Here is an 18532-nt window from a genome sequence, read left to right on the forward strand (position 1 = left end):
TGTGTGTGTGTGTGTGTGTGTGTGTGTGTGTGTGTGTGTGTGTGTGTGTGTGTGTGTGTGTGTGTGTGTGTCCCCTTTCATACACCCGGAGTTGCGTCTCAGTAAGTGTGAGCTCCATGCATCTGCTCATAGCGGAGTGTTTGTGTTCGCTTCTCACCTGTTTAGTTAATGAGGATGCCCGTCGAGCGTCCCTCCTCCTCTTTAATGTTCTTCAGGTTATTCTCTGCCTCGTCCACAGTGCTGCGCGGCAGACACACAAACCAAAAATGTAATTATTGTATTTAAAGAAAGGCTAAGAACACATTTCAAGCAGTGAAAGTGGTGCGTGTGCTTCTACATGTGCATAAATATGTGTGTGTGCTTACGTTAGAAAATCCCTGACGTCCTCCACAGTGATCTCTCCGGTGGAGTCGAGGGTGATGTCAGCACAGCTGAGGGGGGAGTCCAGCGGGGTGTCCAGGATGGGAGAGGACAGGGAGCTGGGAGACTCTTCCGTTTGTCCTGTGAGGGAGAAACCCACAGAGCCGGGGACTGAAGCAGACTGACAGCAATGTGTGCTGCTGGAGGACATTTAATGGAAAAGTTTCCCTGGTAATGTCGGATTGAGTGAATACAATGTCGGCAGTAGTTTAAAAACAAACTCAGACAGTTGATTCAGAAACCATCTGATCTCATAACCCCCGACAACATGTTTAAATTTAATGAAGATTAACAGAAACAGGCAGTTCAGCAGCACAAATAAAGATGGCTGAAATCTGTATTTTTGTTTCCTCTCTCCGAGTTGAAGTGTTGCTCGAGTCACATTTTCTTCCAAGTCGAACCTGTTTTCCCTCAAAGCTCTAAATCAATCATTTTACATTTAAAATGGATCGTAGTGACGAACAGACAGAAAATTAAGCATCTTTCAGCTGACTGTTTCTACGTTGTTTTCTCACTCTTACTCTTCTCATAGAGAGCAGCAGAAAGCTGTTTTCAGCAAAAAGACAAAATCTAAAATTTGACTGTTCACTACCTGCTTAACACCAAACTGCAGATACGCAAAGTCAGCAATGAGCTGGAGAACACAGTGGAGCATTTAGCAGCTAAAAGTCCAGATGTTTCCATTAGGAGTTGGTGGAGACCAAAAGAAAGGGCTAAAAACAAGAGTAAACAAACCAAAGGAGAAGAGGATCTGGAATGGCAACCGACACTATGCGAGCCACATATAATATTAGTGAGACACAAAACTAACAAACCTCACATTCTGCTTCATTCATCATCAAAAAACACCAGTTAGCAACATGCCAAGTCCAGTAAAACTGTTTTCTACTGTAAACATACCTGTTTTTAATGGTGCATTAATGCTTAGAATATATTCATGTTGCCTACATATCAATGTGTGAGTGCCGGTGAAAGGCCGACTGAGACATAAACAAACCCAAATCTGAGGGGTATGCAGAGGCATGCTGAATGGCTACCATGGAGACCGGAGGGGAACCCCTGCGAGGCAGTTTAAGAGGCTCAGAGAGAGAAGAGAGTGATGAAGAGGGGAACGTGGACAGGGGGAGACAAAAGGGTGTGTGTGTGTGTGTGTGAGTGTGTGTAGACGTACCCTCAGCCTGACCCATCGGGTTCTTGTGGGTTCCGTTGGCCTGCGGCGGCGCCGTCGCACCGTCGCTGAAACAGACACACGAGCGCACACACCGTTTACTTTGGCAGCAGATGGAGTAATAATGCTATAAGCGTAGTAATAACGGTGGTACCACCAATAATAGCAGAATAATGTGTGCGTGTGCGTGTGTGTTACCTGGCCGGTGTGTGCTCTAGCGGTCGGTCCAGCTGAACGGAGCAGAGCGGTTCAGTGAGGATCTTGGCAGACAGCGAGAACCTCTCGTACTCTGAGGGAGAGATCAGGTAAAACCCTGGAGAAGAAAATAAACAGACACAGTTTAAAAATCATGATTATGAAACTTGGGATTCATTGGCAACAATGTTTCTACTACAAACAAGCGGACAGTGAAGTGTGCAGTTTGTCTGGAGACATTACTTCAGTGAGGACCACATTCCCCTTCACTGTATTGTGATGAAGGCAGAAGAGCAGAGGTCTCAGATCCTAAACTGTCTGCATGACTGGATACCAACGAGCCAAGAGGAAAGATATTTTTTGGTGTAATCTGCGTGAAATTACTCTTTAACCTCACTTTTTGATTTTTACTGAACTTAAATAAAAAAAATCTCGCGTGTTTTCCTCACCCTGTCCGTTCTTTGTGAAGACGCAGGATGCGATGCCGCTGATGTCTTCTTTACGGACGCAGTCGTAGCGCACCTGAAGATGCACAAAACAGACATTAATTAACCGGTGCCTCGTGAATAATTCAGTAAAACTTGTCTAATATACTAATTGCACAATTACATCAAAATACACACACAAGCGCTAGACTTTGGTTCCAACACACGCATGCACACAATCCCCTAAAAGCCCACCTGTGGTCGGAGGGCAGGTATGTTGAACAGGTGCATGTCGCCCAGGTTGGTCAGACAGACCAGAGTGTGTTCACAATAGTCTTCCTGAGCAGCGGAGCCGAACATCACCAGAGCCACCTTCCTCACCCGACAGCCTTCGTGTGCCGTCAGCTTGAACTTGGTCTTTGCGCTCACCTTAGGGAGAGAGAACACCTGGAGAGGGGGGGGGGGAGAAGAGAGAGAGCGAGAGAGAGAGAGAGCGAGGAACGTCAACAGTCTCCCAGGATTTATTAAGCCCAGTCTCAACCCGTTATATCTTTAAATTTCCTCACGAAATAAGAATAAAAAAAACAAGCACACACCTACTGACTAGACAACTACCAACTACATTTAATGTGTAACATATTATAACACAGTTGTCTTTTCCAGCCTTTACCTTCAGCTGTTCCTCTGAGGCGATGAGGACAGAGTGAGCGTTGGTCACATCCGGCGCGCTGGCGAGGTCCTGGGAGGCTTCGTACGGGTCCGGTAGCGGTTTCCCCCGGCCGTCCAACACGGAGATGGACACCACGGGGGCTCTGTGCATCAGCTGGATCTCTTTACCCAAAACCGCCTCCACACACACACTGCTCTCGCCCGCTCCGCCCCGCTCACACACGCGCCCAGAGCCGACGCCGGGCACCTCCAGAGCGTAGGCGTACACACTGCCCGAGTTGGTGCCCGCCCAGAGTGTGGGGCCGTGGTGTGTACCTGGTAGACACGGACACGCAGTTAGAGCTGAGGAAAACAGATGTTTGATGTCCTTCTGATACTGGTAAATTTGACTTCTCACCACACAACTTATTTTCCCAATAATAGTAATACAGTTACTGTTCTGTTATAGTCAGAGCTCCACATTAAGCTCATGATCTAAACGACTGAAGTAAACACACCGTCACGTAGAAAAGTGTCAGCGAAGCAGAGACATCGGACCACTCCAGACAGCGAGTCGTCTGCTGACCGGGGTTCGATCCTTCGCTGTATGGGAGCCACGTCCTCCTGCTCTGCTAGAGCAGCGTTGGCCTCCTGAACCTGCACATGACACGGTCACAAAGAGCAGAACTTAATTCAGTCCGTACGATGTGTGCGGCCCTCTCAATGGCTCTCAGTGGCCCAAGTCAGTTACCTTGCTGGTGGGTGTGGTGATGGGGCGTTTCTTGCCCGACACCCGGCTCTTGCGGATGCGTCTGAAGCTCTGTCGTAAGGACTTTTTCAAGGACTTGACTCTGGACAGGGGGCCCTCCATCGCCAAGGAGTCATTAGGGTGCAGGGTGCACCTAGGAGAACATACAGAACAGTAGGGTGATTGCAATATGGTCAATTTTTGAGCTTGACTTATCCAGTTTATTTTACTGACATTGGCCAAAAGAGCATGTTGTAGCATGTGTGTGTCATGTACAAAACGTGCATGTGCCAGAAATTAAGGAAAAGTAAAAGCCCAAACATAACAACCTGAGCTGTGTGTGTGTGTGTGTGTGTGTGTGTGTGTGTGTGTGTGTCTAACCTGGCCAGCACAGCATTTCGTCTGTGGTAGTCAAACAGACCAAATCCATGACTCGTCCCGAAGGAGATCAGGTTCCACTCGGCATGCAGGGCCACCGCCGTAACAGAGGCCGGGGGCATGCACTGCACCAGCACCAGCGGCTGAAAGCCCGGAGGGAAGGAGGCGGGTTTGAGGCGCGGCTCCAGCCGGTCATGGCCCTTCCAGGTGAAGCCCTCTCTGTCCTGCAGCAGATCGACCACCGACACATCCACCACGTGGTCCGAACGCTCGTCGCTCAAACCCAGAACAATCACCTGGAGAGCCGGAAGAAGTGAAGAAACATCATGGCTGCTTTTTGTTTATTTCAGTGTCTTTTTTTACCTTGTCGACTCTATCTTATTGTATCTAAAAATATACAAGAGGAATCAGAGGTTCTAGCCTCAGACGTTGTTTGACACAGTTTTTAAAGGTTTCATAACTTCCAATCCCGCATTATTTTAAGAAGCAGCCGTAAGAGAAGGCGGTGCTATTGAAAACAAGTTAATAGCAGCTAGTTTATCATTAGTTGGGGCACGTCTGTCATTAATTTATATGCAAGCTGCACTTTTACAGTATGTGCTCTTTGATAGCAGCAGAGCGTGAATATTCTCTTTCCAGGAAGAAGCCAAGTGATATTCTAAATGTGCTGCAATTAATATATTTGGTTTAAATATTCATCCACATTCTCCCGAGGATGAATGATAATGTGTTCAGATCCTCGAGCACCACTATCGGGCCAGAATCTCCACAGAAATATATGAATCTGACGAGGCGATGGTCATGAAATATATTCAGCACATGCCCCACTTGGGATGAAACCGTCCGACATCTGAACCCCACCACTACTAAAGCTTCATTAGCAAAGCGGTCAGTATGTTGATTTTATTTTTATCATTATTGTGGGGAGCATAAACACTCGAGTACAGTTAGTTGTTGTACTTGTACCTCCACTTAGCCCAGCTACACCCATCACAGCTGAGCAGCTATGAAGTGTAGCAGCACTGGTGGGCAAGTTAATCAGCTGGCTTCATCTCATGCAGAGAAAACAACACGAGGCCATTTAAAAAAATCCCATTTGAACTTTCAAGTCAAACAGCCTAATTATTCGCGTCATTAGCAAATTAACCGTTGGCAAGCAAAGAATACAGTTCGGTCTTCATTATCAACTAGAGAAAGTGTGTATTGTACTGACCTGCATTATTTATATGGCATCTCTCCATTCACAGCTTAATAACAGAATTCAATACAAAGCGACTTTGTTCTCCCACTGTGGAGGTTTAACAGTAGAATCATCTCAGCAACATATCATCTCAATAGTTATTTAAACCACATAACGGATGATGATGGTTTCTGGATGAAACACGATCGTTTTTGCCAACAATAGATGAAAAGACCATTTTATCTGAGAGACTGTGCTTTGTTTCTTTAAAACCACGTATAAAAACATAAAATGTATGTACGATTAATTTACCTGTCCAGCAGTTCCAGACACCACCAGCTTGTTGCTGTATTTGCACAGACTGATCTTCTGGATGCCCAGTCTGGGGTCATCGCTGTACGGGTCAAAACAGCCCACCTACACACACACACACACACACACACACACACACACACAAATTAGGCTTTTATTCTAGTAGATAGTGTTTCCTTCTAAACTCTCCAACTAGCTCTCTGAAACATCTTTGATCTGAATTGACCACAAACCAATTCAGTTCATGCACACCAACGTCAGAGCACCTCCTGAAAGCTCTCCTCCTTTCTCTCCTCCTTCCTCTCCTCCTTCCTCACCTCTCCGCCAAATGCCAGGACAATCCCTCTTCCCCCTCGTACACACTCAGCAAAACGTGAATTAATCCGTCTCTCCACACAGTAGGAATTCCAATAGAATCCCCTCTCACATGGATGTCGGCAAAACAAGGAGTAGTGGGTCACTAACGCACACACACATCCACAGAAAGAGTGGACTGATGGGTCTGGTTTTCATTACACAGGAGGAGAAGAAAAAAAAAAAAAAAGGGGAAAGGCTCTTCATCCCGTATGAGGGCCACATTCCTGAACATGCAGCTCTGTTACCACAGGATACATGAGGAAAGGTGGGGGGCGAAGGAGTGAATAGGAAGAAAAGAGGCCAAAAACTAATTAAATCTATTTGTCACCGTTAAATGTATCGCGCTTAGCCCATTTCTGCCATTAAATTCTTAACACATGACGACAGTCTTCCAGTGACAGCTTCCTCCTGAGCCCTCTCTGAAGGAACAAAATAAAGAACTCTAAATCGCTGCCATCTACAGATGAGATCCCAGATAATAAATGCTCATCTTGGTCATAAGTCCAGACACAGAAACATTTCCAACTGTAGATCAATACATTTAAATTGTTTTAAATATTTAAAGCTGAACGACTCAGTCTGTTTCGCTCCGCATAGTATTCTTCCTCTCGATGCTGAAACAGTTCATTTAAATGTAATTCTGAGCAGAAAACGGGCCATTAAAACAGAACTGCGGTTCCTTCAGAGTCAAGGTTTAATAACAGGAACAATGGGGTGGGTCCTGTCTGAGAACCAAACACATGAAAACAATCAGATGAGAGAATTAGGCCCCAGATGTAGCCACAGATGTGATGTTAGACTGCTTTTATTCCCACAGCCTGTAAAATAAAACCCTGCGCCTGACGTCTCTAGAGGAGAGACTTTAGCGCTCTTTATTCTGACTGCGTTTCACTTCTCCTCATGCTCGCCTCCCCAGCTCTCACCTTCCTGAAGGGAGGCCATTCCTCCTCTTGCTGCATGTCGGGGTCGTCGCTAGAGTCCTGGGGGTCGTCGCTAGGGTCGCAGTCGGTGTGGAAGACGTTGGCTGTGCCGAGTTTGTACAGCGGAGTGAGAGCGACGCCCGATGCGTCCCAGAAACGCACGGTGCCGTCCTCGTGCCTAGAAACACACAAACATGCATCAAGATTCAAACGTATGTCAGAGCAAATTGATCGGGATAGTGCAGGTGTGTGTGTGTGTGTGTGTGTGTGTGTGTGTGTGTGTGTAGGCTGTCATGCTCGGATCTAAACAGCAACTTAATTTCTTTGCACTGCTCATAAATACACAGTATGGTCAGTTTTTGTTTTGACTGAATTAATGGAGTGGATTTAACACATTTGTCATTTGTGAGGAGTTAGTTTGGTGTTTTTAATTATATTTACAGCATGCTAAAGTTCTAATGTATTGGACAAAGATACATTTACGTTAGAGGTCCAAAGTTAATACAATACATCCTTTGAGGAACACGAATGTTTGTACCGAAATGTCATGATAATCTATTCAATCGATGTCAAGATATTTCACTAATGTGCCCATGTAGTGCATTTTTTTTTTTTTTTTAAAGATGCTTCACCCAGCGTCGTTTTTTCCAGATTTCGGACTTTTTTGTGCGGCCGCTCCGAGAGCTTCTGGTTGAAAATCTCTTTTCAGAAAGGTGCTGTTGTCTCCAGCGCCCTGCCGGCACTTTTCTGCCAGAGACAAACATTATACGAGCATTCAGCCCAACTGTGGTGTCTCCTAAAATTCCAACCAATCCAGCTGTTTTGCTTTATTTACATACTGTAGTTGTGTCTCATTGTACTCCAATGCTAACACTAGCTCTGGCAAACATCTGCAGTTGGCAACATATCGCCAGTTGCCTCAGGATTTCCTTGTTGCCGTTGCAATGCTGACACATTTTCAAGTCCCATGTCGATCCAATTTTATTCAGGATATCCATGTGGTTTACATCAGAAAAGAAAAGAAAATTGTCATGAAAATGTAAAACTGGCTCCACCTGTGGACGCAGCCTGTGACTGTTTATATCTGTGTGTGTGTGTTTGTTTGTTTACCCTGTCAATAGCAGCTCTTGATGTTTGGGTGGAGGAGCGATGTTTTTCCCTCCACAAATGGGCCAACTCTGCACAAACAGACAAAGATTGGAGAAAAGTTAGAACTCTAACACACTGAAAATGTGTAAATATGTCACACATTGAGCCACAACATATCCCCTAACCCTTTCCATGTCATAACGCCGGCTCAAACTGTTCTGACCACGATATAAAGGCCGTCACATATGGAAGAGAACGTGTCCACAGAAACACAGATGTGTTGGGTTTGCTCTGTTATTGTGCCAGTCTCTCTGGTTTGGCTTCACACAGACAGACAGAGATGATTTATGAGCGTACCAGCTGTGTGTCTCTGTGTCTGTCTGTCTGTGTGTGTGTGATAGTGTAATCTGCCACTGATCAAACAGCTGATCTAAGCTACAAAAGCCTTTGCAAAGCCTTTAACTGCTCACACCTGCTCTTAAAGTTAACACACTGTTGGTCACACTCCCGTAGGTTTACTCATAGCCCGTTTAGTTGCCAGCCTGTGAGCTCACATGTACGAGTAGCCCCATGAATACAACCATCCATTTAACTTCAATATCCTTACTTTTAAACCTTAATATTTTAACTGCACTAACTACAGATTTATACGGCCCTCCACTCATGAACGGAGGTAGCGGCTGAGCTTTGATTTGACACCCGACAGCCTTTTGGTAGGAATCCAAATCAAACGCTGTAACTTGAATCTGTGAGCGGGCTGGTTCGTGTGTAAAACGTAAGCGCACTGATCGGTATTGATGGCTACATTTAAAGCATGAGCAGCCTGGCTATTGGCCATACTCTGTTTAAGGTGTTCTCAGGTTAAGCTGCTTTCACGCATCTTGGATTTCCTGTAATTGAATATCTTCCATGAATAAACCAATTTACAGAATAATCCCGTCGTTCGTGGCTTCCTGCCAGCAGTGCACCAGTGACACAGAATGAGAGGATGCTGCTGCCAGCTACATGGTGACGGTGCAGGATGTGATTCCAATACTTGGAAAAGAAATGCAGGTCCTGAGAGATTTCTGTGCAATGATTTTTTGATGACGCCAAAAGAAGTTTGTTTACACAGTCAACAGTCTGTGTGACAAAGTCCATGTTGTATAAAAGATAACAGACAACCTGAAAAGTTTTGTTCAGGCAACATCCACCGAGTCTGAACAGTGAAGCCAATGACTCCTCTGGTTGTATAGAAGTCTATGAGAAAATGACTCTACTTCTCTCTTGATTTATTCCCTCAGTAAACATTGTAAACATGAGTTTATGGTCTCAATCTCTAGTTTCAAGTCTTCTTCAATACAGCATGATGTTCATTTAGTAAATGATGGTCCATTTAAAGTCAAACAGACCATAAAGCAGGGGATATTTTAGGGCGGGGCTACACGTGATTGACAGGTTGTTACCACAGCGTTGTACCCTCTCCTCTCACTTCTGGTCCAAAAAAACCAAGATGGCCACAGCCAAAAGGGAGCTGCACTCGAGGCTTCAAAGCAGCAGTCCACAAACCAACGGGTGACGCCACGATGTCGACGTCCACTTCCTATATACAGTCTATGATAGAGGCTAAAATGATTAAATGTATTGTATCTGGTAAATACTTGTCCCATGTTAAACTACTTGTGTATATGGTTTTAGGACATCATTCGGAGTATTTAAAACATATTGAAAATGTACTGACAGCCACATAAGACTTTTCAGACTTAGCAGTGTGCGTCTCACCCCGTGTGCGTGTTGACGGCCCCGCTGTGCTTTGCCGGCGTTGACCAGCCGCTCCCAGAGTTTGGGCGGGACGCTGGAGACGTGGAAGGAGCAGGTGATGGCTGAGGAGTGGAGAGGAGCCAGGTAGGGAGTGGGCAGTGACGGCCACCCGGGGGTCTGGAGGTCGATCACAACCAGCTCCTCTTCCAGTAGAACGACCACCGCAGACGGTTCATCAAACTCTGACAGAGAGAGAAAACAAGACAGAATGAAGTGCTGGTGCTCCTGAAACGTTTGGGTTGTATTCCACTTTTCATAAGACCAAAAAGGAAGAAAATCCACAGACACACATCATCAATGTTGGCTGGGCTCTGACCTTTCTCTTGCTCGACGCTGTGGACAGTGAAGAAGTCGATGACCCGCGATGTGAAGTCCAGAGTGACGTGGTCTTTGTCCTGCTGGATGGTCAGACAGTGGCGGTCACCGTAGCTGGCTCTGGGCATCCCGCCGCTGTACAACAACACTGGAGACCTGGAGCGAGGCACATAGGAAGAAACATTCATATTCACGTCAATTTGATCAAGAACAACATCGAGCTAGTGTTTCTAATATAGTTAGGCATCATTATTTTCAATTTTTATATTTGTAGACTGGTGATTATTTTATTACTATTTAATCAGAATATTGCTTACGGTAAACGACAGCAAACAGTGTTCTTGGTGCAGAAGACAACTTTTGTATTCATGGGGGCATAAAACCAGGTAAAAATGTATTTATTGTGTAATAAAAAAAAAAAAGAAAAATAATTAAAAGAAAAGACAATTGAAAAGGAAAAAAAAAAAAGAGTTTATCTTAGAGTTAAATAAAAAAAGACAGGAGTAAATATTTACTGCCACTGTGATTAATGTCTAGTCTGACTGCAGGATTCAAATGTGTCACAAAGTAAGTCCCACACTCACCCCGTCTGAGTTGTTCTCCACAGGACCTTGTTGATGGCCTTACAGGGAAACGGACCTGCGGCAGACGATCACAAACAGTAAAGTTAAAAAAAACAGAGCGACGTTGTTCAGACTCAAACTGTTAAAAACTCTTTAAACCTTTTAGATCACGAGAGGACCGACTACCAGGATCCTACGGACCTCTGTCTGAGGTAAACCGTTGTAGAGCCTAAACCACTGTAAGATATTTTATTGAGTCCTTTTAGTGAAATGCTCTGAATGAATGAGAGTTATTTCTTGTGAACAGTGTATATACCGAAGGCTTTTATTGTGAAAGGTAAGAATCTGGTCTGCACTGACTTTGTCACGGTTGAAAGGAGTAATAAAGTTTGTCTTGATTTAGACTACGGAGCCTACTGTTGTACACTATAGTGTACATTTTGAATATGTCCTTTCCACATGTGATAGTTTGAGGCTTTTATTCGCCAAAAAAAAAATCAACCTCGTTCCAGAAAACAATATTACGCAGCTGTTTCGCTGTAAATATTTATGTCCTGTGTGAAAGTTTTCATGAAAGAAAACGTACTATACTGACAGAAAAAATTCCCCCAATGTGTAAAGGCCTTAATTCTCCCCATAATAAAGCGCCACTATGAAACAATATGTCAGAACTCATAGTTCATTAATTATTAGACATCAGAATAGTCTTTGTGGACGAGACCCTCCACCAGACCTGGATGAGATGTGCTTAAACATGCCTGTGTGTGTGTGTGCGCGCACTTCTCACCATATGGGATGCTGGAGGACACTGGCTGGTGATTGTAGGTGTTGCTCTTAGAAACAGCCCACACAGAGTAGCCGCCATCGTTATGAGAACTGACAAATAAGTTTCCAGAGCGTTCCCACACCAGACTCTCCAGCTGCTGCGGGGGGGTCACACACACACACACAGTATAGGCATCACACCAGGTTGCATAGCAGTATTATTACAGCTTATAGATAGTCAGTTAATGTGAATAGAAGAGTTGCATTGCAATAGTTTAGATAAGAGCCAAGTGCATCTTTGAGCAGCTAATAGCTTAATAGCCAATGACTTGGATGACAGTTGAGAGGAGGTGGTGCTCGTTATGTCACTTTTGTTGTCATTACAAAGAGTGAGAAGAAAGGATCTATTTAGAAAGATCTACTGGATTATTTTAAGTATCTTTTTCATTTACGTTATTCCTTTTGCAACTTTGTTTGTTTCAGTGAACACTAACGTGTCCAGAACATGGTGACAATAAAAAAGGATCATACAACATTTTTTTTAAAGTTACAGCATCATGAAATATGAAACATTGTCAGTAAAAGATCTACACCGATGTGCACTAAACTTTGTAAACCAGGTACCTGCTTGCCCAGGAAGAGCTGCTCGGCACGCCGGGTGGTCAGATCCCACAGGACCACCAGGCCTCGGCTGTAGCCAATCAGAAGCTTCCCTGACTGCTGGGGATGTTCCTGAAGAGACTCCACCGGCCCCAAGGACTTCCCACATCTGTAATCATCTGGCAGGCTGGGGACACAAAACATGACCCATTATCCCACATGATGTAAATTACAAAATGTCTACACGGCTAAAAACAAGGTGAAATATTTGTCTATGAAGGAGCGTGACATATTCACAGAGGAAGAAATAATAAATGCTAAAAAGATTAAAAGGTGGACCGACTATTAAAGCAACACTTTGAGCCAAAGAAAGATCGAGGAGGACGTTTGAATCAAAGATAAATCCTTTGATAGAGGCGTGAATTTACATCAGCAAATAACAGATGTTTTGTAATTGTTTCGTTACGTATACTCTGACTTAATGACGACATTTACAATCAATCCTCAACACACACAATGTGAAAGAGGAAGATGATACAAGGAAATGTGTGCTTATTGATAATCCAGTTTGTAAAATAAACTCCGGGGCTAAACAGCAAAAGATATTCTGACGCAGTCTTTCTTTGCACAAAAACAACTCGTAGAAAAAGTGTTCAAACTTATTTAATCAACTTAAAGCTCAAACCATCTGTATAAACTCTGATACAGCCACATGTTGCTCTTCCAACAACAACAACAAGAGTGAAATCAACATGAGGCTGGAGCTAGTGAACTGGACATTCCTCTAAAGGCAGCAGAGGAATGTGGAGCAGGACACACCCTGAAGATGTCAAGAGGATTCCCTCAGCGAAGGACGGAGGAAGAGACAGAAGAAGACAGGAGAGGAAACGGAGTTAATGAGGAGAAAACAAACAAAGTGGGAAAGAAAAAGACTGCAATGCAGCTTTCTGGTCTCTGATGAGGACGAGGCAGAACCATCACAGAAGAGATAGTCAGCATGCATCACACACACACGTTTGACTGCTTTGGTAGCGTTTACTGAGGAAGATCCTCTCCGGAAGCACGGAGGCAGAAACATTTCCGACAAAGCATTCCATTGTTGTCTCTGTCTCTCCGTTCACAAGTATTTTTAGGGAATCCAGCATCCTGCTACAGAGTCCCGGTGATGAGCCTGTGTGTGTGTGTGTGTGTGTGTGTGTGTGTGCACGCTATAGATTCAGCTGAAGCACTTCCCCAACCGGAACACCGTGTTTTGGCAGCGGGTACAAAGCCTCCCTGTCTAAAACCTCCCCTCCTTTGCACACGCAGAAGCGCGCGCACACACGCACACAAGCCTTATCAGGACCCTCGTTAGGCCTCAGTTCTGCCCACTTCCCTAAACAAGCCTGTTTAATGAGGGGTTTGAGCAGTCGGACCGTCACACAGCAGAAAGAAAAAGAAACGCAGTAACTCTGATGTCGGAGCATCAACGCAGGAATGCAGCATGAAAAATTAAGAAACTACTACGTTTACTGCACAAAATAACACCAGACAATATAATAGCCGTGCAGTAATAGTTCCTCTTTCTTTGGGCTGTTTTACGGTGTTTTAACAAGTTATGAATTGAGAGAATTCCTATTTGTTACGTTATGAAAGTTTGTAGAGTTTGAAACCGTGGGTTCGTCTTTATCACATTTTATATTTTTGTCTATATTATCAACATTCAAAGTTAATTTTTGGGGTAAAAAAACAATTAGTTGGTATTGATGAAGAGTTTAAAACTGATCTGTTTCTTCAGGACATTAAATCTAAATCCTGATTGGTACACAAATGTATGCAACATCAATTTTATCCGACTGAGCCCCGCCCACTTCAAACTGGTGTGACGAGCACAGACGAAAACACAAATATAGACATTTCTCATCTGACAGAACCAAAGAGTAAAAAAAACATCTTAAAGTGTTTTTAAAGAGGTCTGACAGTCTATATTTTTACAAGTGAGGCAAGAAAGTTGCTGCTTTTTTAGCTTAAATTGCTATTTTATTGCACTTCACTGGATTCTATTTTATTCACCCAAACCTATTTTATTCACCTTTTCCTAAAAAACAAAACCCCATCTGTTCAAATTCCTATCCAAGATTTAATGCACATATCTAATGCAACAACAATGTCCCAAAACAGATGCTTCATCAGTTCTTTGACAACTTTAACTAAACTAAAGATATTATTAACTTTATCCGATTCAGTGCTCCTCACTCACACATTTAAAAACTTAAATTACTACGACTCAGCAAACTGCACAGTTCACCTGTACATCTCTCCTCTACTGTCCAAACAACGTTCAGGAGATCTGACCGTTCTCATGGTCCCTGAACCACATGACCCTGACCTGCCTGCTGCTGCTGTTAGCAGTCAAGAGGGATATTTGTTTCTGCAAGTTTGTGTGTGTGTCCGACCAGCTCAGCTGGAGCTGTGAGAAGAGGAAACTGGAGTGTTTAAATGAAGACACACTGACAGAGATGAAGAGGCACTTTAGAGCGATTCGTCATATGTATCGATGCAGAATAAAGAAGAGCTGGAATATTATTGTTGATAATGCAGCGATCAACTTTACAAACATATCCACCAACTGTGCGTCCTTTACACTCACCTCTGCATGACCTGATCCTGGAGCAGCGTCTGGTTGTCCTTCAGTGACAGACGGGGCAACTCCAGGAAGTAAACGCCCCCTCCCTCCGTCCCGATGCACAGCAGGTCGCTGGACCTCAACAAGAGGAGGACGGTCACCCGAGTGGCACTGAGAAGAAGAAGAGGAGGAGGAAGAAGAGGGAAAAGAGTGACGCCGTCATTCATTTGAATATGAAACAGAATGGGACAAATTCACCGTGTCTTTGGAGCAAACCACAACTGAAAGTTAGAAAAGACATTTATAGGTGACCGAAAACCGACCCCCTGCTGGTCAGTAGAGAGAATGCAAGTTTAAGGCACTTTAGAATTAACGCGTCACCTCTCATACCTGGAGGTTGCCGCCTGCTTTGAGAACTGTGTCCTTTTAAATTATAATCCGAGCATAATCCTTATCATATCATTAAAACATTGGCTTTGAAATGACGACAACTTCAGGGATTATACATTTAAAAGCAAAAAGATGTATGAACAGGCTTTAACGTACCTGCAGCTCTCAATGCCGGGTCTTCCTGGGAGGCTGTAGCTGTCCACTTCCTCTAGATAGACCACGCCTTCTCTCTTAACCCCTCCCACCTCTCTAGGGGGGCCGGCCACCAGCTCCCACAGGTGAATCGTGTTGTCATCCAGCAGTGACAGCAGGCGGCCCTATCACAGATCAAAAATGAACGTGAGCATCACTTTGGCCACCACTCTCGTCACAAAAAGGAGTCCTTAAATTCAGGGAAATAAGCGTCTTACCTGTCCAGGCAGGAAGTGGATCTGTGTGACGGCAGTGGTGTCTCTGTGTAGTCCTGTGAACTCCACACCAGGAGAGCCGTAGCTGCGAGAGTCCCGTCAAGGAAATTCACAACAAAGCAAGCTTTGATACTGAACAATGAAAAGACAAATTTAAAGTCCACCTTCAGCTGCAAGCGCAGCGACAAACAAACATAACCGGGACTTAATTGTAGTCTATATAACGGATTGTTGGGAATTATTTAGTTTAACCAGGTTTATGCAGTACATTACACAACTAGGAACAATATTTACACATCAATACATCCTGTATATCTGCCACTGTCGTGCTGTAATTGATGGAGAAAACGTTTTCTTTTCAAAATAGAAACTGAAGTGACAGAAACTATGAACAGCTAAACTGGTAATTCTGTGCTGTAAACCAGAAGAAACACACTGGTTAGGTCTAATAGTAGAGGAGAAATTAGAACCCTATAACACCAGATGACGCAGATGCTCATAACCACCACTCTGCGTGTGTGCGTGTGTGTGTGTGTGTGTGTGCGCGCGTCTGTAAGTGTGTGTAATCAGCAGCAAACTTCAGAGTCCTCTCTTCGTTAGTTCAGTAAATGAAGCTCAGCTGATAAAATAAAAAGCTACACTTAAGAACTGTGACGCAGAGTACACAACCACGCTAAATTGGTCTAAATTAGCACGCACGCACGCACGCACGCACGCACACACGCACACACACACAGGAATGTGGATTAAAAATGCAGAAAAATAAGAGGGAATCTGGGGAGTTCCCTCTGGTGTTTGTATTAGGACTGAGTGGAGAGCTGGTTTTATATTTTTTCTACCACCATCGTTTTATATCATCTATTTTCATGGAAGATATAACTACATATATATTTAATTTCCTTCTCTTTTAATTCCTAGTCGTACATCACGTGGCGGGGGTGTTATCTTTCCTACTGGCCCAGGAGGATTTGTTTACAGATCCACTTATCTTCTCCTCCTCCTTTCTTTCCTTCTATCCCTCCACTCTCAACCTCTGTGAGATACAGTGAGGGATTACTCATTCCACAATTTCTTTAACCCTCTCTTTCCACTGCTCTCTAACAGCTCTCTTGTTCGAGGAAAGGTTACTACATGGGGGTCCAGTGGAGTTTCAATACCAACATTTTATCTGCTGCCTTCCTTTTGAAGCTCTTGGTAACGCTCTTCTTCAGACTTCTCTCCACTCTGCTCCGATTCTCAGGTTCATAGAAAACTACGTAACTTTAATTCACACATGTCTCAGCCAGCTGGAGGTGTGTGAGGAACAAACACTCGCGTGACATGAACCAGTCGAGTCCAAGTGAGGGGGACAAACTAAACACAATTAAAAGAAATATCTCATATTCTGCAACAACAACCCGGAGGCTCTGTAGTCAGCACCAAGACGGCAAACTTCACTACTACTTTTAACTTTGACAAAGGCAGCATGGACCAGATCTACTCCTGACATTTACATCTTCCCCTTCACAATAAAAGCTCAACACAAATAATACTCGGAGGCGAGTATTGTGCATTTTGGTGTTTATTCTTCACACCCTCGGTGTGTACAGACCTTTATAAGTGAGAAAACGGACGGGAAAGTAAGTGAAAAGAGTTCCACCGCTGATCAGAAGGAAACCAGATGGACATCAGCGGTTTGTCTGTGTATTCCAGCTATGCAACGATGACCACAACTCAGTCATCACAGATCTATACAGCGACTCCCACACATTTAAAGCTGGCTGTGCAAGAAAAGAGTGCAAAGAAAGCTGTCAGTGCACGGAGAAAAGAAATAAGACCACTAATTACTATTTAAGAGTCAGAGCCGGGACACTTGGCTGATCTGTAGCACCTCTGACAGGAACCCGGCAACTACCATCTCCTGTTTCAAACTTTTTTCATTCCACACAACCCCGAGGAAATATGGCCGACAGGCAGCAGGACAGTCGTAAAGCAGGGCAGAGCTTTTTCTTGCTTTAAGGTCGGAGGGCAAACAAAGTGTGTGTGTGGGATAAAGACGGCGACAAAAAAATAATACAAAAGCTCAACTGTGGCCCATGGCTCTCACACACACTTACTTCCTGGTCATGGTGATGTCAGAGGACAGCTGGAGGAGGGGATTGCTGGTCATGATGTCATTAGTGTGTGTGTGTGTGTCTCCTTTCCCTCCCCCATGGCATCTGCTCATTGGCTAATAATAAAAGCCCTCATTAGTACTGGGCAGATGTTAAATGTGTAAATGCTTTGAACTAAATGCTAAGCTCGGCGTGCTAACATGCTCACAACGACAACACTAACATGCTGATGTGTAGCAAGTACGTTGTTGTCATATCACCAGCTGAGACTCATGGGGACGTTTTTAGTTTTTCTATGCATTTGGTCACATTTGGCGCGAGAGGAAAAGTCAGTGGATCATCAAAGTTAGTACAATTCATTCTGAAGAAGACATGAATATCTGCGCTGAATTTCAACACAATCCATTCAATAGTTGGCGAGTCATTTCAGTCTGGCTCAAAGTGTCATGATGCTAGCGTGACTGAAAACAAAGCAACACTATTTATTTATTTATTGATGTTAAAATGGTAACTGCCAGTTCTCTTCCTCAACTTTTCCCTGATTACACTTCTGATAAACATCCAGGACTTATTGCCTCTTCAGAACATGTCACAAAGATATGCTAATAGATATGTGGATAAAGATAACAGTAATGAGAGACAAAAAAATGCTGCTAATTCTGAGGATGCTTTGCCAAGAACATCAGAGGCGTCTCCCGCAGTTTAAAAACACAGAAACAAAAAGGTTGTAACACTGAAGGATGAAGGACCATTTACTCTGTAAAGAGCTGGAAACACCGACTCAAGGCAAAGTTATTCAAACGCCTCCTCAAACCAATTTAGAAATGAAAAATTTAAAGCATCAATAAAAATGAACCACAGCAGTGAGACAAGCAGCGAGGACACACTCTGTACAGATGGTCTTTGGTGATACGGTGTTGAAATGTTCCTCACAAAGTTCAGAAACAAGAAATCAACACTGGAGACTTAAATCTTTGAGCAACCTGTTGAATGACGCACTGGTTCAACGTGATGATCTGTGCAAGGAAAGCATGAAGCACGCGGAGCTTTGCTGCACTGCTCGCCACAGAAGCCTGATAGCTCACAATGGAGGCCTACAGTAACTCATAATCACTGAATCACTGTCTCTCACACACACACACACACACACACAC

General features: G+C 44.0%; 1 protein-coding gene across 1 annotated transcript in view; it reads right to left on the reverse strand.

Moving 5' to 3' along the window:
- The window catches only part of llgl1 (LLGL scribble cell polarity complex component 1), a 31159-nt gene that overhangs the window by 3146 nt on the left and 9481 nt on the right, over positions 1-18532 (reverse strand). The window contains exons 3-23 of the mRNA XM_031861989.1: positions 15289-15370; positions 15035-15195; positions 14513-14659; positions 11908-12070; positions 11306-11441; positions 10540-10594; positions 9957-10111; positions 9602-9822; positions 7862-7929; positions 6755-6929; positions 5475-5579; positions 3986-4278; positions 3608-3758; positions 3375-3513; positions 2879-3192; positions 2464-2655; positions 2233-2305; positions 1787-1901; positions 1592-1656; positions 366-501; positions 158-240 (exon numbers count right to left, since the gene is read on the reverse strand). Of these exons, the coding sequence (XP_031717849.1) occupies positions 162-240; positions 366-501; positions 1592-1656; positions 1787-1901; positions 2233-2305; positions 2464-2655; positions 2879-3192; positions 3375-3513; positions 3608-3758; positions 3986-4278; positions 5475-5579; positions 6755-6929; positions 7862-7929; positions 9602-9822; positions 9957-10111; positions 10540-10594; positions 11306-11441; positions 11908-12070; positions 14513-14659; positions 15035-15195; positions 15289-15370 (3025 nt within the window). The 3' untranslated portion in view covers positions 158-161. The remainder of the gene's footprint in view (positions 1-157; positions 241-365; positions 502-1591; positions 1657-1786; positions 1902-2232; positions 2306-2463; positions 2656-2878; positions 3193-3374; positions 3514-3607; positions 3759-3985; positions 4279-5474; positions 5580-6754; positions 6930-7861; positions 7930-9601; positions 9823-9956; positions 10112-10539; positions 10595-11305; positions 11442-11907; positions 12071-14512; positions 14660-15034; positions 15196-15288; positions 15371-18532) is intronic.

Source organism: Anarrhichthys ocellatus, unplaced genomic scaffold (genome assembly GCF_004355925.1).
Source record: "Anarrhichthys ocellatus isolate YVR2014 unplaced genomic scaffold, GSC_Weel_1.0 scaffold26, whole genome shotgun sequence".
NCBI classification, from domain to species: Eukaryota; Metazoa; Chordata; class Actinopteri; order Perciformes; family Anarhichadidae; genus Anarrhichthys; species Anarrhichthys ocellatus.